Genomic DNA, 20,887 nt, shown 5'->3' with positions numbered 1-20,887 from the left:
GGGAGAGGGAGAGGGAGAGGGAGAGGGAGAGGGAGAGGGAGAGGGAGAGGGAGAGGGAGAGGGAGAGGGAGAGGGAGAGGGAGAGGGAGAGGGAGAGGGAGAGGGAGAGGTGGTATTGATGTTGGCTTCTTAATTTTAGGAATCATTCTCCAAGAATTTCTTTTAGTAGTTGCATATACTTTGTCTGGTGTAAGACAGGCCATCTTTCGCAGCTTTCTGAAGAAGGAAAGTATATGAATTACAGTACAGCTGATATGCAGTATGGCCAGTTATTTCATTATTCTCACACTTGATTGCATACTTTGGGTAAACATTCTCCTAAAAAATTCAATGTTATCTTAATTCTAGTGAATTTGTTTGTTGAAATGATAAAGCTATGCATTTTCAGATCAACAACCCACTCCCCAAACCACTATGGCATGAGGAAAAAAGATGCTGTAGAGTGTTTCCTTTATCACAATAGTCCATACACTAGCAGCAGGTAATTTTTTGGTATTAATCTGCATTCAAAAATGTGCAGAGTTAGAATTGCAGTTTGCAAACGATGAAGATAAGTGATTTTAACAAAAAACAAAAAAAAACAAAAAAAAAAAAAAAAACATGTAGGTATAATGGAATTTTAATTTTTACTCTGGAGTGTCTTCTTATAGCCACTCTTCCATTGTGGGTATCAGATATCTTGCAGTTCCCATAAAAATAACATACTTTCTCTGTCTGGCTTTGTATATCTTGAACCAGTTTTCCTTCTCTTACTGCCAAATACTCTGAATTTTCTGCTCTTTTGTGTATGGTGACCCAATTTTTGACATTTCAGTGTACATATCCTTTGCAGTTCTTCTGTACAGAGCTAACATTGTGGATAAGATGTGTGGTCCTGTAACCAGTGTTGCATGTGAACACCTCTTTCTACTGGTTCCACACAACCATCACCTTTATAGCAGCACGACATGTACAAATTCAGCTGCCACAGTACATCAAATATTTCTTGGGGCCCCCAACATTCTTCCCCATTAACTGTGACTCACAGGTTAACATTGGTCTTTTTATATCAATGATAAATACTTTCACTTTCATGTTTATATTTTTGATGGCTCTTCACTGCCAAAGTTAGCTGCAACACAACATTTATGGTTACACAAGAGAGGGTGATCTGCCACGTCAGGTGCCTGCAGTCATAATCATTGCTGGTTCACCATTCTACAAATGCTCTGAGTTAGATTTCATGTGCACCATTACTCTTTGGCATTAACCCACACATGTAACCGTGTGCATTAACACACTACTTCTGGGATTCTGGGAGGCCTGCCGGCCGAGGACTGAATTCACACAGTGGATTAAAGAAGTGGTCCATGCACTGGCCAAGCTGGATGTGGTTTTCAGGTGGTTTCCCACAAGCGAAAAGGTGAATAGCAGGCTGGTATGCCTGTCCCAAAATACTCGCACTTTGACATGGGTAATACTAGACATAAACAGGTGGGGAACACAAATTCTGTCCTCTAGAGGGAGGGGCAGGTGGGAGGAGAGAGGACAGGGCGAGGGAGCGACAGGTATGGTATCCAGCCACCTCCTACCACTTACGCTGCCATATCCAGATTAACAAGTCAACCCTACGTACAAGTAAGATAATGTCAGAAAATAAGATAGAGCTTCATAGGCTTTCCAATTTTTACAAATGTTAGTAAGCAATCTGACATATGCTTAAATTAAGACTGAATGAGGTAGTGAAGTGGTTAGCACACTGGACTTGCATCTGGGAGGACGATGGTTCAAACCTGCATCCAGCCATCCAGATTTAGGTTTTCATGATTTCCCTAAATTGCTCACGGCAAATGCTGGAGGGTTCCTTTGAAAGCGCACAGCTGATTTCCTTCTCCATACGGTTATAGTTGGTGGGGACTTCAACCTACCCTCGGTATGTTGGCAAAAATACTTGTTCAAAACCGGTGGTAGGCAGAAAACGTCTTCCGAGATTGTCCTAAATGCTTTCTCCGAAAATTATTTCGAGCAGTTAGTCCACGAACCCACACGAATTGTAAATGGTTGCGAAAATACACTTGACCTCTTAGCCACAAACAATCCAGAGCTGATAGAGAGCATCATGACTGATACAGGGATTAGTGATCACAAGGTCGTTGTAGCTAGGCTCAATACCATTTCTTCCAAATCCATCAGAAACAAACGCAAAATAATTTTATTTAAAAAAGCGGATAAAGTGTCACTAGAAGCCTTCCTAAAAGACAATTTCCATTCCTTCCGAACTGACTATGCTAATGTAGACGAGATGTGGCTCAAATTCAAAGATATAGTAGCAACAGCAATTGAGATATTCATACCTCATAAATTGGTAAGAGATGGAACGGATCCCCCATGCTACACAAAAAAGGTCCGAACGCTGTTGCAGAGGCAACGGAAAAAGCATGCGAAGTTCAGAAGAACGCGAAATCCCGAAGATGGGCTAAAATTTACAGACGCGCGAAATTTGGCACGTACTTCGATGTGAGATGCCTTTAATAGGTTCCACAACGAAACATTGTCTCGAAATTTGGTAGAAAATCCGAAGAAATTCTGGTCGTATGTAAAGTACACAAGCAGCAAGACGCAGTCAATACCTTCGCTGCACAGTGCCGATGGTACTGTTATCGACGACTGTGCCGCTAAAGCGGAGTTATTGAACGCAGTTTTCCGAAATTCCTTCACCAGGGAAGACGAATGGAATATTCCAGAATTTGAAACACGAACATCTGCTAGCATGAGTTTCTTAGAAGTGGATACCTTAGGGGTTGCGAAGCAACTCAAATCGCTTGATACGGGCAAGTCTTCAGGTCCAGATTGTATACCGATTAGGTTCCTTTCAGATTACGCTGATACAATAGCTCCCTACTTAGTACTCATATACAACCGCTCGCTCACCGATAGATCTGTACCTACAGATTGGAAAATTGCGCAGGTCGCACCAGTGTTCAAGAAGGGTAGTAGGAGTAATCCATTTAACTACAGACCTATATTATTGACGTCGGTTTGCAGTAGGGTTTTGGAGCATATACGGTAATCAAACATTATGAATCACCTCGAAGGGAACGATCTATTGACACGTAATCAGCATGGATTCAGAAAACATCGCTCTTGTGCAACGCAGCTAGCTCTTTATTCGCACGAAGTAATGGCCGCTATCGACAGGGGATCTCAAGTTGATTCCGTATTTCTAGATTTCCAGAAAGCTTTTGACACCGTTCCTCACAAGCGACTTCTAATCAAGCTGCGGAGCTATGGGGTATCGTCTCAGTTGTGCGACTGGATTCGTGATTTCCTGTAAGGAAGGTCGCAGTTCGTAGTAATAGATGGCAAATCATCGAGTAAAACTGAAGTGATATCAGGTGTTCCCCAGGGAAGCGTCCTGGGACCTCTACTGTTCCTGATCTATATAAATGACCTGGGTGACAATCTGAGCAGTTCTCTTAGATTGTTTGCAGATGATGCTGTAATTTACCGTCTAGTAAGGTCATCCGAAGACCAGTATCAGTTGCAAAGCGATTTAGAAAAGATTGCTGTATGGTGTGTCAGGTGGCAGTTGACGCTAAATAATGAAAAGTGTGAGATGATCCACATGAGTTCCAAAAGAAATCCGTTGGAATTCGATTACTCATAAATAGTACAATTCTCAAGGCTGTCAATTCAACTAAGTACCTGGGTGTTAAAATTACGAACAACTTCAGTTGGAAGGACCACATAGACAATATTGCCAGGAAGGCGAGCCAAAGGTTGCGTTTCATTGGCAGGACACTTAGAAGATGCAACAAGTCCACTAAAGAGACAGCTTACACTACACTCGTTCGTCCTCTGTTAGAATATTGCTGCGCGGTATGGGATCCTTACCAGGTGGGATTGACGGAGGATATCGAAAGGGTGCAAAAAAGGGCAGCTCGTTTTGTATTATCACGTTATAGGGGAGAGAGTGTGGCAGATATGATACACGAGTTGTGATGGAATTCATTACAGCATAGACGTTTTGCGTCGCGGTGAGACCTTTTTACGAAATTTCAGTCACCAACTATCTCTTCCGAATGCGAAAATATTTTTTTGAGCCCAACCTACATAGGTAGGAATGATCATCAAAATAAAATAAGAGAAATCAGAGCTCGAACAGAAAGGTTTAGGTGTTCGTTTTTCCCGCTCGCTGTTCGGGAGTGGAATAGTAGAGAGATAGTATGATTGTGGTTCGATGAACCCTCTGCCAAGCACTTAAATGTGAATTGCAGAGTAGTCATGTAGATGTAGATCCTTCCCTAATCTGAATTTATGCTCCATGACTAATGACCGCATTGCTGACAGGACATTAAACACTGATCTCTTCCTCCTCCTGCTTATGTTAAGAGATAAAAGAGGTGCAACTGCTTACACATGGTATGTGGTTCTTATAAACAAACTCAGTCGCAGATTATCTGTACAATTTACTAAAAATGTTTGATTCTTTTATGATCTTTAACTTCACTGCTACTTTGTTTGTTTCCTTCTCCAAATTAAAATCCTCTACACAATTAGATAACCTGACACTGTGAATTAGATAATGCAGATTATGCAGGAAACCTGTAGAATACAAGTACTTGAATGCATACAGACTATCACTCACAATATTGTGGACATATTAAGCAGTGGATGGGAATACAAACATTAACACACTAGCTCTTGCCCAGAAGGGCTGGAAGGACGCAGTTGTGTCCATACATGTATTTTATGTACTATGAAGAAGCTCATAAGCTTTGTTTAAGTTCTTGTGTATGAGCCTACAGGTCACTTTATGCCTTAATATTTGGAAAGTTGTTATTTTTACACATTCCATTACTTGATGTTGATTAAAAATGAAACTGGCAACAGATCTTCCAGCTTGAGTATCTTTGGGTAATCTTAGACATCATACACTTAATTCAATATAATTAGACCACAGTTCAAAGATGGATTTTCTTAGCAATTAGACTCAAGTTTTATCATGTCATTCTATACCGGTGCTCGTAAAACACCATTAACAGTCTGCTTCTGGCAGTTTGTCACAGGCTTCTTTCCTAGACAATCTTTCTAAGTATTATTTGTTTTGTTTGGTTCCATGTTAGCCACATACTGTGACCACTTACAACTGTAAAAATTACAGATATTTTTTTAAGGCAATACATACCCAACAACGATACTTGCTGTACGGATCCAGTTCATCATATGTTATAAGATATGATTTTAGATTCTCTTTCCAGAATCCAATACATTTCATCTTGTAATCAGGGTCACCTATACAAACACACAATTTTAATTATTGGTATGTACACAGTATAAAATTTATGTCTACAAGACAATCTGATGCTACAGTTCTGACAATTATTTCCCAGAATAATTCAAGTTCTACAATATTGGCTTATCCTTTTCCATTTAATTACAACATGCAATTTGATTTCAACAACAGTTCTGCCAACCAGATGGAAATACAAATCAGACCTTATGAGGCACACTGATGTTTATTCACTACTGAGGTATCTTTTAACAGATAGCAGAAAAGAAAGGTGGGGAACAATGATGATGTCCAAATCAGCTGTGAATGAACAATCTAATATAAACACTAACACAGCTACACTAGAAATTCGTGGAAAAGAAAATGTGTAATACAGTTGCAATAGGATGGAAGAGGGAAAAAAAAGATCTTTACATAACAGTTTCTTCAAAGTTTAATATTAACTCTTCAGACAAAAAGACTGGATAAGGGAAGGGTAACATTGGGCAGGTGTGTTGGCAGATGATGGCACACAATGAGGGTGAGGAAGTGGGAATAGGGAGGTGGTAGGACAGAGGGAACAGAAACTGTTGAGTGGAGGGTGTGCAGACAGTATGTTACTGTACGTTGAGGCCAGGATAATTTGGGGAGTGGAGAAAATGTTGTAAGGCTAACTCCTATTTGTGCAGTTCAGAAAAGGTAGTAGTGGAGTGGAGGATCCAGAAGCAACCACTGAAATCAAGCATGTTATGTTCAGCTGCATGGTGATTTACTTTGGTCTTGGCCACAGTTTTGTGCTGTCCATTCATCCTGATGGACAGCTGGATCCCTACTCACTGTTGACACCACTTCCCTATACACCAACATCCCCCCACGCCAATGGTCTTGCCACTATTGAGCACTACCTTTCCCCGACTCCAACCCACTATCTGACTCCTCATACACTTAACGAACTTTATCCAAACTCACAGATGCTTCTCCTTTGTAGGGAAGGTATACAAACTAATCTGCAGCACAGCCATGGCCACCTGCATGGTACCCTCCAATGGTTGGTTGGTTTGTGGGGGTTAAAGGGACCAGACTACTTAGGTCATCGGTCCCTTGTTCCACGACCATAATAATACACGAAGAAAAGTCCAACAAGCAATAAACACATAACAGAGACGACAAGGGACGACACAGTACAAGAAAGACATAGACGAAGACCAGAGAAAAGAGATTAAAAGACACACAGAGTGCGACGGTCATTGGCCGACCATGAAAATAAAACTGGAAAGGCCAACAACCAAGGGACACATTAAAACACCACAAACGAAAACCCCAGGCCAAAAGCCACAGTCGACACTAAAAAAAATAAAAAGGGACTCTCATATTGAATGATAAAAACCCCCTGCTCGAATAAAACCGAGAACTAAGTCAGCCATAGTAGAGTCATCGGTTAAAAGAGCAGGGAGTGTATCAGGCAGCGCGAACGTCTGCCTGAGGGCAGTTAAAAGTGGGCAGTCTAGTAAGACGTGTACCACGGTCAGGGCCAAACCGCAGCGACAGAGAGGCGGGTCGTCACAGCACAAGAGATACGCGTGCGTGAGCCGGGTATGTCCTATGCGGAGCCGGCAGAGGACGACAGCGTCCTTGCGAGACCCCCGCATGGAGGAGCGCCACACACTGGTTGTCTCCTTGACTGCCCGAAGTTTGTTGGGAGAGGGCAGGGTGCGCCACTCATCACGCCAAGCAGCAAGGACCTTCTGCCGCAATACGGATCGGACGCCACTCTCTAAAAGACCGATCTCCATGGCGGGGGAACTGACCGCCTGTTTCGCCAGTTCGTCAACCCGTTCGTTACCCGGGATGCCGACGTGACCCGGGGACCAAACAAAGGTGACAGAGCGGCCGCAACGGACGAGAGTATGGAGGGACTCCTGGATGGCCATCACCAGACGGGAACGAGGGAAACACTGGTCAAGAGCTCGTAAACCGCTCAGGGAGTCACTACAGATGACAAAGGACTCACCTGAGCGGGAGCGGAGAAACTCTAGGGCACAATAGATGGCAACCAACTCGGCAGTGTATACACTGGAGCCAGCTGCCAATGACCGTTGCTCACAATAATCCCGTAGAGTGAGAGCGTAACCAGTGTGACCAGAGACCACCGAACCGTCGGTGTAGGCCACCGCCGCGTTCGGAAACTCGGACAGGATGGAAAGAAAGCGGCGGCGGAGGGCCTCCGGAGGCACTGAGACCTTCGGACCCTGTGCCAAGTCGAGCCGAAGGCACGGTCGGGGCACACTCCACGGGGGCAGACGGAGATTGGCCCGGAAAACAGGCGGCAGAGGAAAAAAGTCAAGGCCACGGAGAAGGTCCCGGAGGCGAACCGCAATGGGACACCCTGACCGGGGCCGCCTGTCTGGAACATGGACGATCGAGCGCGGGAACAGGAGACGGTAGTTTGGATGCCCTGGCATGCTATAAACGTGCGCGGCATAGGCGGCCAGAAGGCGGTCACGCCGGAACCGCAATGGAGGGACACCAGCCTCCACAAGTATGCTGTCGACGGGGCTTGTCCGGAACGCTCCCGTGGCGAGGCGGATCCCGCAGTGGTGTATGGGATCCAGCAATCGCAATGCTGAAGGCGAGGCAGAACCGTATGCCACACACCCATAATCAAGGCGGGACTGGATCAGCGCTTGATATAGGTGGAGGAGGGTGGACCGGTCGGCACCCCACCTGGTGTGGCTTAAGCAACGGAGAGCGTTTAAGTGCCGCCAGCATGTTTGCTTCAGCTGCCTAATATGGGGCAGCCAAGTCAACCGGGTATCGAACACCAGTCCCAAGAACCGATGCGTCGCGACCACAGCAAGAGGTTCACCGTCAAGGTAAAGGCGCGGCTCAGGGTGAACCGTGCAACGCCGGCAGAAATGCATAACGCAGGTCTTCGCGGCCGAAAACTGGAAGCCGCGCGCTACAGCCCATGACTGCGCCTTGCGGATGGCACCTTGCAGCTGCCGTTCAGCAGCGGCGATGCCACTGGAGCTGTAATATAGGCAGAAGTCGTCCGCATATAAAGAAGCCGCGACGGACGACCCCACCGCCTCAACGAGCCCATTGATGGCAATTAAAAACAGGGACACACTGAGGACAGACCCCTGTGGGACCCCGTTCTCCTGGACCCGGGAGGAACTATGCGACGCAGCTACTTGCACGCGGAAGGAACGATACGAAAGAAAATTCTGAATAAAAATTGGGAGCGGGCCCCTAAGGCCCCACCCATGAAGTGTGGCCAGGATGTGATGGCGCCAAGTCGTATCGTATGCCTTCCGCATGTCGAAGAAGACGGCAACCAGATGTTGGCGGCGCGCAAAGGCTGTACGGATGGCAGACTCCAGGGAGACCAGATTATCGACGGCAGAGTGGCCTTTACGGAACCCACCCTGAGACGGAGCCAGAAGGCCCCGAGACTCGAGGAGCCAACTCAACCTCCGGCTCACCATACGTTCCAGCAACTTGCAAGGAACGTTGGTGAGGCTTATGGGGCGATAGCTGTCCACCTCCAGCGGGTTCTTGCCAGGTTTCAATACGGGGAGGACTATGCTTTCCCGCCATTGAGACGGGAAAACACCCTCGACCCAGACGCGATTGAAAAGATCTAGGAGGCGTCGCTGGCAAGGCACTGAGAGGTGTTTCAGCATCTGGCTGTGAATGCAGTCTGGTCCAGGAGCCGTATCAGGGCAAGCAGAAAGTGCGCTCTGGAATTCCCATTCGCTGAAAGGAGCATTGTACGACTCCGCGTGGCGCGTGTGAAAGGAAAGCCTCCGACTTTCCAACCGCTCTTTCCGGGAGCGGAAGGCCAACGGGTAGTTCGTTGACGCGGAACACTGAGCAAAATGCTTTGCTAACCGGTCCGCAATCGTGTCGGAGTCGGTGCACACTGCTCCATTCAGCGAAAGCCCAGGGACAGAGACAGGTGGCCGATAGCCTTGGAGTCGCCGAATCTTGGCCCAAACCTGCGATGCAGAGGTACGGACGCCAATGGTGGAAACATAACGTTCCCAGTACTCCTGCTTCCGTTGGCGAATAAGGCGTCGGGTTCGGGCGCGGAACTGTTTAAAAGCAATGAGGGTCTCCAACGACGGGTGCCGCTTATTGCGCTGAAGAGCCCGCCGGCGATCTCGAATCGCCTCTGCGATCTCGGGCGACCACCACGGCACAGTCCTCCGCCGAGGTGACCCGGATGTACAGGGAATCGCAGATGCCGCCGCAGAAACGATGCTGGTGGTGACCGACTGAACCACCGCATCAATCGGATCAGTGGAAGGAGGTGCGATCACTGCGACAGATGTAAATAAGTCCCAATCAGCCTTATTCAGAGCCCATCTGGAGGGGCGTTCAGAAGAGTGACGCTGTGGCAGTGACAGAAAGATGGGGAAATGGTCACTACCACATAAGTCGTCATGGACCCTCCAGTGGATGGATGGTGAAAGTCCGGGGCTGCAAATAGAAAGGTCAATGGCCGAAAACGAGCCATGGACCGCACTAAAGTGGGTCGCCTCTCCCGTGTTTAAAAGGCAGAGGTCAAGCTGTGACAGAAGAGTCTCGACATCTCTGCCCCGGCCAGTAATCGCGGCGCTACCCCACAAGGGGTTATGGGCGTTAAAGTCGCCCAGCAACACAAAGGGAGGCGGCAGTTGTCCTATCAATGCAGCCAACACATGACGAGAGACATCACCATCCGGCGGAAGGTACAAACTGCAGACAGTAATAGGCTGAGGCGTCCACATCCTTACAGCGACAGCCTCTAAGGGTGTATGAAGAGGCACACACTCGCTGTAGATAGAGTTAAGGACGTAGACGCAGACTCCACCAGACACCCTCTCATAAGCTGCCCGGTTCTTATAATAACCCCGATACCCTCGTAGGGCAGGGGTCCGCATTGCCGGAAACCATGTTTCCTGGAGGGCAATGCAGAAGAAAGGGTGACTGCTGACGAGTTGGCGGAGCTCAGCAAGGTGGTGGAAAAAACCGCTGCAGTTCCACTGGAGAATCACTTTGTCCATGGGCGAAATAGGCGTGAAGGGACCGAGGAGGCAGATCACGTCACTGGGTCACCTGCTGTCACCGATCGAGGACCAGTACAATCGGCGTCCTTGGCGTCTGAGGGTATGGCGAGATCCAGGTCCTCAGCGGACGCCAGGATCTCCACCTCACCCTCAGACGCAGAGCCTGTATGGAGCGGTGGGGTGGATGCCACCGCGCGTTCCTTGGCCTTAGAGGCCTTCTTCTTCTTCGTCTTCTCTCTCTGCTCCTTGGGCTTTACTGGCTGGGAGGGCTCCACCGAGTCAGTCTCCGGGACGGAGGAGGAGCGGGAAGCCCTGCGACCAGCCGCTGGCCTGCTTTTCAGCCATTGGCTGACGTCACCCTTCCCAGAGGTGGAAACCTGGGAAGGGAGGGACCCGAGGGATCCCTTGCGAGAGAGAGTCGCCGAAGAAGTCGGACGCTTCTCCGGCTTAGAGTTGGGGACTTGTGTCCCCGATGGTTGGGGGGTCGTTGCTCCTGAGGTAGGTGGTGCAGGAGCAACAGATGGGGAAGTGCCCCCCACCATCAAGGGGGCAGGTGTAGTATTCCGGCTCAGAGTGTTCAGTGGAATCGGTGCAGCAGATGACAAAACTACTGTTTTGGCAGCGGTGGCATAGGAGCTGGTCAGAGCCACAGGATGTAGCCTCTCGTATTTCCGCTTAGCCTCAGTATAGGTCATGCGGTCCAGGGCCTTATATTCCATGATCCTTCGTTCTTTCAGTACAACCTTGCAGTCTGGCGAGCAAGGGGAATGGTGTTCGCCGCAGTTCACACAGATGGGAGGCGGCGCACATGCAGTATTAGGATGTGAAGGGCGTCCACAATCTCTGCATGTCATGCTGGAAGTACACCGAGATGACATGTGGCCGAACTTCCAGCATTTGAAACACCTCATCGGGGGAGGGATATAGGGCTTCACATCACATCGGTAGACCATCACCTTGACCTTTTCGGGTAGGACGTCACCCTCGAAGGCCAAGATGAAGGCACCGGTGGCTACCTGATTATCCCTCGGACCCCGATGGACGCGCCGGACGAAGTGAACACCCCGCCGTTCTAAATTGGGGCGTAGCTCGTCGTCTGACTGCAAGAGTAGGTCCCTATGGAATATAATGCCCTGGACCATGTTGAGACTCTTATGGGGTGTGATTGTGACGGAAACATCCCCCAACTTGTCACAAGCGAGTAACCGCCGTGACTGTGCAGAGGATGCCGTTTTGATCAATACTGCCCCAGAGCGCATTTTGGACAAGCCCTCCACCTCCCCAAACTTGTCCTCCAAGTGCTCGACAAAAACTGAGGCTTGGTCGCCATAAACGATTCCCCATCGACTCGTGTACAGACTAAATAGCGAGGTGAATAAGGTTCGCTGCCAACCGTAGCCTTTCGTTCCTCCCATGGTGTGGCCAGGGAGGGGAACGATTGTGGATCATATGCCTGAGCGTTGTATTGAGGCCGAGAACGCTTAGAGACTGCTGGCGGCTGGCCGCCAGCAAGAGATGATGTACCACGCTTCATCGCGGGTCTTCCGCCCTGATGCCACCTACTCCGACCAAGGGCCCTCCCCACGGGCGCCACCCAGCCTCAGCAACGACCACCTGGCGGGATGGCCATTGCCGGGAGTCCCGATGCCCCAAGGAGACAGGCATCTACTCCTTGGCATGCGCGGGGAGTTAACGGCGCAGGCATCAGTAGAGCGATCCCTGTGTTGTCAGGGGGCTACAACCGACAGGGTACATGGCGGCCCCACCACAACGGACTGGCTACCGTGCTGGATTTCAGGTGACATGTAGTCCATGATCGTCATTGGCGCATGAAGCGACACAGCAGAGCAGACTGCAAAAACCGCACCCAAGAACAAAGCCACGTCCTAGAGATGGTGAGTGGGCGGGACAGCTATGCGACGACGACCAACCAAGCTAGAGATGGTAATGAGCGATGGACACATTGCACCTTGTAAGGCGCCCTTCCCCAATCAGCTCGCTCTTCGGAAGAATTTAGAAGATGGAGGTCAAACCCGGTAGGGGACCATCACATAAGGCCGAAACGTTTGAGACTCCTTTTAGTCGCCTCTTACGACAGGCAGGAATACCGTCGGCCTATTCTTACCCCCGAACCCACAGGGGGGACCCTCCAATGCCAACCTGTTAATGGGCCATTCACACGAAAACTTCCTAGTCTTGCAAATTTCCCAGCCTCTAGCCTGCTTCACGTTCAATGACAGGGTGTATACATGGACAAGAAAAGAGAATTCCCAGATTTTCCCCAGATTTCCCAGTTAAAAAAAGCACTTTTTCCCCCATATTAAAATACACTTCTTACATGGTGAAAAATGCACTTTTTCCATGATGAGTGACAGTATACTTTCCCTCGGAGCTGTAAAAATACCAATCCTTTGAAAGGTAAAAATTTTAAACACCAGCGTAGAACTCCCCAGCTCTTCAGAAAAAAAAAAAAAAAACTGGCAAAGTTTTGGAAACATTTGCCACTCATTCCATACCATAAAGTCCCTTCTACACAGCCTATCTACCTGTGATTGTTGTAAATGTGGGACTAGCAGTTCCCCTCCAAATGTACCAAGGGTCTCTATCACTGATCTGGGTATAGAGTCTTTACAAGAGAATCAGGCAGTTATGGAATTAGGATGTGTAGAATGTACATTATGGAAAGGTCCATAATACAAATTTAGCTTGAGGAACTAATGCCTCAGGAACAACTTCTGGTGAGCAGCTTAAAACTGTGTATCGAATCAGAAGAAATGGCAGTGGGATCATGTCAACGTTATCATAAAGAGAGATGAATACCTGTCACATGGTTGGACCACAATGCAAGACGAGATATGGTGGAAAATTCATGAGGTGGATGCAATATCCTCCCCCCCCCCCCCCTCCACACACACACACACACACACACACACACACACACACACACACACACACACACACACACACACAGAGTCGAAACTGGGCGCAGTTAAGGTCTTTCAGTATAACTTTGCTGTGACGGAGCACACTACATTTTTCATGCACCTGTATACCATGTCACTGGCATACAAGTAGAAAGCAGAAAGGGCAGGACGAAAATCTCAGTAATGCTAGATCAAGGTGTCACTGAACCAGTAGTTTCTTAGTACAGTAACTCTATGCAAGTGGTGGAGAAGTGAGGTGACACGATTCATTTGGTACTGACTCGCATCTAATTATAATACCAGAGGCTGATAGACCAGAAAACTTGGAGAAGTTGCTCCAGAAGGTTCACAGAGCACAAATTTTTTCATCTCTTGACCTACAATCAAGTTACTGGCAGATCAAATTGGAGCCCTCCTTTCATCAGTACATGGATTTTCTGGTACCAAGTGATGCATTGTGTGAATGGCATGTTAATTGCTGAGAACTCATGGAGCAACTCTTGTTAAGGTCTTTGCTTGGCACCGTATGCAGTCACTGTAAAAATTGAGAAGACTTGTTTCAGAGCAGCTCAAGTTAAATTTCTGGATCACATAATTTTGAAGTTTGGAATCGCACCTGACCTGTTGAAAATAGAGGTGATAGGACAGTACTTGACAACAAAGACTAGGAAGTAATTATGTGGCTATCTTGGGCTCATAGATTTGTACAAGAGATTCATTAGTATTCAAACGCTGTAAACTCCAAGATTACATGAGGTGACTTGGGAAACATCTCTCTGGTTGCGGGGTGAAGCAGCAGAACAAGAATTCCAGGCTTTGAAGAGGACACTCATGGTAGCTCCTATCCTTGCTCACCCTTAATGATCATGGGATTTCTGTATGATTAATGACAGTGCAAAGTCTAGGTAAGCCATAGGTCTGCATCAAGAATTTGAAGAGGAAGCACAGGTGGTGACGACAGAACTGCATTTGGGAGCCATGTCTTTTTTAAATTTGAGAAGAATTACTCAGTTATCAAGCCTGGAACAATTGCCATAGTGTGGGGCTTTAAAAAGTTTCGCTTCTTTTTGTATGGAAGAAGAACCTGCATCTTGATCTAGCATACAGCACTACAGCTTTTGTTAACTGCCAAGTTAACTAACAGACGGTTACTCAGATGGGTATTGTACCTGAAAGAATTCACCTCCACAATCACACTCTTACTGGACTCAGTTAATGTCATAGCAGGTGAAATATCTTGCTCTCCTACTGTACATTGTCTGAAACAATAGACGAAGAACTAGAGGAAAACCATAACAGCCTCTTCTGCATGAAGGAAGCAGTGTTCGACAACTTCATTTCAGTGGCATTGAATGACATAGGAAGCCAGCAAGACTACGGTCTGGACCTTCATGAATTAAAAAGAAAAGTCCGCAACAGAGTACAGCCAGCAATTCCACAATTTCAGATGTGTAATTTATTAACTATGGTTTCTGTCAGTTGCAAATAAATTTTTTATTTAGTTTTGAACTTTCCATTTATTCTAAAATCATTGCCTATATTAGAAGATGCAATGTTATTAACAAAGCATGAAATACAATGGCAGAAACCTCAATTAGTTAATTACAAATATGACTTGCTGATCCTGATACTGACAATGATGAGATTACATAATTTCATCTCTTGCAGAAGGCAGTTCTGTTTCATCAGAAAAGCATAGATGATTTGGTCTGGTTCTACATCTACATCTACATCCATACTCCGCAAGCCACCTGACAGTGTGTGGCGGAGGGTACCTTGAGTACCTCTATCGGTTCTCCCTTCTATTCCAGTCTCTTATTGTTTGTGGAAAGAAGGATTGTCGGTATGCTTCTGTGTGGGCTCTAATCCCTCTGATTTTATCCTCATGGTCCCTTCGCGAGATATACGTAGGAGGGAGCAATATACTGCTTGACTCTTCGGTGAAGGTACGTTCTCGAAACTTTAACAAAAGCCCGTACCGAGCTACTGAGCGTCTCTCCTGCAGATTCTTCCACTGGAGTTTATCTATCATCTGCGTATCGCTTTCACGATTACTAAATGATCCTGTAACGAAGCGCGCTGCTCTCCGTTGGATCTTCTCTCTCTCTCTCTCTTTTCTATCAATCCTATCTGGTACGGATCCCACACTGCTGAGCAGTATTCAAGCAGTGGGTGAACAAGCGTACTGTAACCTACTTCCTTTGTTTTCGGATTGCATTTCCTTAGGATTCTTCCATTGAATATCAGTCTGGCATCTGCTTTACCAACGATCAACTTTATATGATCATTCCATTTTAAATCACTCCTAATGTGTACTCCCAGATAATTTATGGAATTAACTGCTTCCAGTTGGTGACCTGCTATTTTGTAGCTAAATGATAAGGGATCTTTCTTTCTATGTATTCGCAACACATTACACTTGTCTACATTGAGATTCAATTGCCATTCCCCGCACCATGCGTCAATTCGCTGCAGATCCTCCTGCATTCCAGTACAATTGGTTATTATGCATATCCAACAACCTCTTCAGTCAGGTTGTTATGCGTACCTGACCACCAGTAATTTGGCATACTCATTTCAGCCATGCCTATTTTGAACTTCGAAAATGATTCTTGAAGTTGCATCCCACAGCCATTTTAATAACATGGAATGCAGGATCTGGAAAGTACTGTTGGTCTACAGACCTTGTCAGAAGGAAAAGCCACCTGCAACTTAGCATCAGATGCCCCTGGTTTCGACTGTGCCAAAGAGACTGTGTCAACTGGGGGCCACCGATCTCCTACACCCGTTAGATGCCCCTGGTTTTGACTGTGCCAGAGAGACTGTGTCAACTGGGGGCCAGCGATCTACACCCGTTACCGAGGTTGAGGAGCGCTTTCCATTACATTCTAGTCACGTTGGAGCTGACCTCAAAATTCGTAAACTTGGTTCCATTGCGTAAGGCTACAGTGAAGACGGTGTTGGAAAAGCACAGATGCTTTGGTCTTGTTATTATGCAGGGATTTCTGAAACAGGTGGGGAGAGTCAAGAAATCGATCTCAGATAATGGTCCACAATTTCGCTCTTTAGAATGGAAGACAATGCTGCAGAATTGTAGAATAAGACCAGTTATTTATTTTGATTTTTAAATTTGACAGTAAGAATTTTGTGCAAACTGTGTAGCCTTTACTGCCTGTGCTGTGGCAAACATGCTTCGTGGAACATCTTCCTACATAACTCCCAGCATGTAATGAATAACCCTCATAGCCCTACTGTACTTGTATTGATAACCATTCTCAGAAATCATACGGCACAGAAGAGAGTTTGGGAGCTGGTAGAATTTCTGCCCAATCAGCATTGCCGACATAAGGAGGTAATTTCCATTCCAGCGAATCAAAGAGGCTGGCGAATACAAAAAGGAGTGAGCTGATATGAAGGAAAATTTGATGCTAAGAAATTGGTCAAAAGCTGCTCATTAAGTCACATGGCCTATCAAAAAACAAAAGGCATTGTGCCACAAGCTTCCCCTCTATATTATGGATGTGTCTACTTATGGAGAATCGTGGATGCTAACATGGTAGAGGTGGCATCACTGAAGTCACAGAAACCTTGTGGGACACATAATGTAAGTAATTTTAAACCTTTCACTGAATAAAAATATAGGAATGAGACAAGATGCACGAAAAGTCTAGTTTGGTAGCATAATTAGGTTATTGGGGACAAACTGATTTCAGTATGAGAAAGGTTCTGGTCTCAAGTTCATAGTTATTGGCAAATTTAAAGTATTCCATAGGAAAGAAGGTGCATACCTTCTGTTGGTCATGTAGGATGATAAACTATGAGTGCGATATTGGGTCATTTTCAGTTTCTGTTGTCCGCCAAGAGGAGTTTAGACCCAGAGTTCCATTTTACAGTGAATTAAGGCATCTGCTGGTGGCGTTGTCTATCTTGTGGGGTGTTAACTGTGTAGTCAAGTTGAGATATTAGTGAAGTAGCACGAGACACGAACCACATTATTTTGTGAATCTTGTCAGAGTAGTGACAATTCCTTGGAGGAGGTGATATGTATGTGTGTTCGTTAAGATAAGCTGAGTAAAATCTGAGTGTTAGTTGTTTCCTGAAGGCCAGAGTCTAGTCTTTGTTGGTATGCTGGAATTTTGGTTGCTTCAGTTTTGTTTTGTGATGTCTGCAGTGTAGTAGAAAGTGTGTATTAGGTTGCAGAGGAGAGAGATGGGATGAATAGTGGTTAGTGGGAAACTAAATAAGAACTGATAAGTCCATGTTGCGAGTATGTGAGGATCCTGTGAAATGGATGCCAATTTTTTATTTTTTTTATGGTTTAATTGTAGTCATAGGGGATGCAGAATGATGATTAGTGTGAAAGTTCCCTGCAACATGATGATGTGGAAGAAGTCACAGATGAGAAAGAGGGTAACTCAAGTACAGTTTGTGGCATCCAGCAGCTATTAACATACACAAGTGATTGGTATGCAGCAAACTGACTAACGCCGTATGTTCTGTCCTGCTGTTTGAAGTAGGTTTGAGAGGATCATCAGGCTGAAGCAGAAGGGTGGATAATGCGAAAACCATGCCTTGGGAACAGAAGTGCACTATCAGCTATGATATAGGTGAATTGGATCCATCCAAGCTTCACCAAAACTAGTGATAAGGGGTTTTAAATGACTTAGACGGACTGTAAGGAGTAAAATGAATGTATGTCAAATCACATTTACATTTTGTTCTTGTTGTGGAATAAAGTAGTTGTAACTGTTATCCACTGAAGGATAATTAAAAATTAATGTAGCAGAATTTGCTCCATGTCATTGTTTCTGCACTGATTGTTGTTGGTTGTGTGTGTGGTGTTGTGTTGTAAAAGGTCTCTGACATGATGGGACTATGTGATGAAGCAGCGAGTGTATGACGACTTTGGGAGGTGACAAGGATGCCATCTGAAGCAGTCTAAGTGGACTTCCTTTTGTACCTTAAGCATAATGGGCAGCATGAGGTTTGTTTCGGTAGGTCTAAATACTTTGGGATACTTCAAACATATTGTCACCATCCATGGGCGGTGTCCTTAAGAAAATGTCGGAACAATGCTGATTGGAGTGTGGGGACCTGGGACACAGAGCTGAGCAGTGATCACATGATCTACTTGCATCAACTGGACAACTCCGAGGCCTCAGTCTCCCCCCCCCCCCCCCCCCCCCCCCCCCATGACGTACGATGATCTCCCCAGAATTACACTACGAGTAGGCCATGGTAGTCACTGTGACTGTGCCCTGGAGTAGCAACCACATCTTTCTTCTCTGTAATGAAGCCTTACTATGATTAATATACGTGTGACATCATTGGCACAAAGTTTCCCCAGATTGAAAGGTTATGAAACATGTCAGGATACAGCCAGCCAGTCAGTTTCATTTTTGTTAAAAGCATTAGCTACTCATTCATTAGATGGAGAGATCTTTTTCTTTTGTGTAAATAAAGTTCAGGTTTTGATATATAAATTAATCATAAAGATGATTATGGAGGTTACAATTTCCCTATGGGACAAAATATTTTCCATTAATTACACATGGGTTTGCACGTGGGGCTAGCTAGTGCTTTTTCTTGGTCTTGGTGCAGCCCTCCACTGGCAACTGGCAGCAAAACGATGCTGTACTGCAGAGAGTGCGGACACAGCACATACCTGGACCCTGGAAAGTAACTAGCAGGATGGACGATTCATCCTCTGCTACCTCCCAATACTGAGCACTTTCTGTGGAGACTGACCACTCACCTCACTACTGCATGTAGCGTCACGCACAGACTGTGTCCAGAGATCCTTGGCAATTGTCTTGGGTGCTGATAATATCTTGCAAAGTCTGTAGCAAGGCAACCACACGCACATTAGACACGGCTTGGAATATGACAATATTGCGGCTGGAGGAGGTCCAATGAGAAAAGAGGAGGCTTCTGTAAATTTATGCAGCAGTTTGGACTGCACATAAGATTGTGTGTGTGTGGGGGGGGGGGGGGGGGGGGGGGACATGAAACACTATCTCACACATTAGGCCCACTCCTGAATTTCACTGTCATGTCACTCTGCCACCTACATATGTAGGTAATTGACCTCAGGTTTTAGCATGAGAAATTGAAGCACTCATTGATAGAACGACACCCTAAAAATTAGTCAAAAGTGGGAGAACAGGCATCAACTTAGGTAGGGGCAGAAGCTAGCATTCTCTTACACTGACCAGGCCTTCACAAATTTTCCCAGGTGAAGGTCTAACGCCAAATTACTGTAAATTTGTGTAACCTGAAAAGTTAAGAGACTGGCTCAAATAATAACAAACCTTTTGGAAGAGAGAGGAAAATGTTTGCTACATGGCTTCTCACTGGCAATGTTTCTAATATTCTGTCTGACTAGACAACCAGTGATTTTTGGCAGTCTTTCCACAGAGAACTAAGAGAAGTGTAGTCATTAAAGTATTCTCTGTCAGGACTTGGGACCACTCAATAGCAGTTCTCTTCAGCTACACAGGGATTGAGGCAAGCCATTCACCCTCTGCGCAGGATGCAGGCAGCACTTGCCGTGCAGGTGCCTTCTGCCACTGCTGAAGTTGCAGCTCATCTTTTCGTCTCTTAAAGTTGGTAAGTTCTGGCAGCAAAGCGAGGCAAGATGTTAGTGTTGAGAATGGATAAGGCACATTTTCAGTCAAAACATGGAGGATTTCACTTTAAATCATGCTCTGGCAGTTGATGGTTTAACCATGACTCAGCTGTTTGGCTTATTGCATATATTTTCCTTACCCCACCAGAATGACACTTATCACAATGTCTGATAAGAGTTAGTTACCAGGCTATTTTCTTCCTTTCCCCGATGAACTTTGCTGTCCAGTTTCTGGTAACTGTTTAACTACTTGATTTTCATATTAAAATTGCTACTCATCTTCAGTGTGTGAGAGAGTTAACTATACTGTTTTCTTTTTTTTTCTTTTTTCTTTTTTTTTTACTTGTGCTGTTCCTCATGAGGAATATTTTGTAATAAAAAATGGTCTAAATTACTACTCTTTCAATTCAGGATTTAGAGATGAACCACTTGATCACTATTAACTTCTACAAGAACCACAACAAAGACTCACTTGTCAGGATGCCCCTTCTCTTTCCATTTCCACTGTACGCAGTTTATTAAATACATCTGAACTGTGGGATGGGAGGAGGTGTGATCCACATTTCAAACAGGGTCACTTGATTCAGATAAAAGCAATGTTTATGTGTAGACATAGCCCAGTGGCATCTTGCAGTTTCCAGCACACATCAGGGTGTCTACTCACCAAACTTGGAAAAAAAATTCCCCGAGAATTCCAGTTGTGAGGAGGAATACAATGTCAAGGAGCCCCTGATGAATTAATAGTGAGCAGGGGGGATGGGGGCAACATGCTGCAATAATGACTTTTCTTTCCTCTCAGCTATGTGTCAGCCATAAGCCCATTAGCTTAATCACAGTTTTTAAACACTGATAATTTATGTGGAATAATACTTAATTAGCACACTTTGAGATATTAAGTATTTTAAAATTTGTAATTTATAAAACTCACGGAAATTCATTTTCAATGTTAGGTTAAAAACGCAGAATGCCCTGAGGTTTTATCAAATTCCTGAAATTCCTCGAGATTTCCCTAATTTTTCCAGTACAATGT

The 20,887-nt window shown here is 45.8% G+C and overlaps 1 protein-coding gene across 1 annotated transcript in view; it reads right to left on the bottom strand.

The window, feature by feature from the left end:
• Positions 1-20,887, bottom strand: part of LOC126298197 (uncharacterized) — a 114,217-nt gene that overhangs the window by 31,842 nt on the left and 61,488 nt on the right. The window contains exon 9 of the mRNA XM_049989504.1: positions 5,168-5,274. Coding sequence (XP_049845461.1) covers positions 5,168-5,274 — 107 coding nt within the window. The remainder of the gene's footprint in view (positions 1-5,167; positions 5,275-20,887) is intronic.

This window comes from Schistocerca gregaria, chromosome X (assembly GCF_023897955.1).
Source record: "Schistocerca gregaria isolate iqSchGreg1 chromosome X, iqSchGreg1.2, whole genome shotgun sequence".
Taxonomy (NCBI): Eukaryota; Metazoa; Arthropoda; class Insecta; order Orthoptera; family Acrididae; genus Schistocerca; species Schistocerca gregaria.
This window is presented reverse-complemented; position numbering and strand designations above follow the sequence as displayed.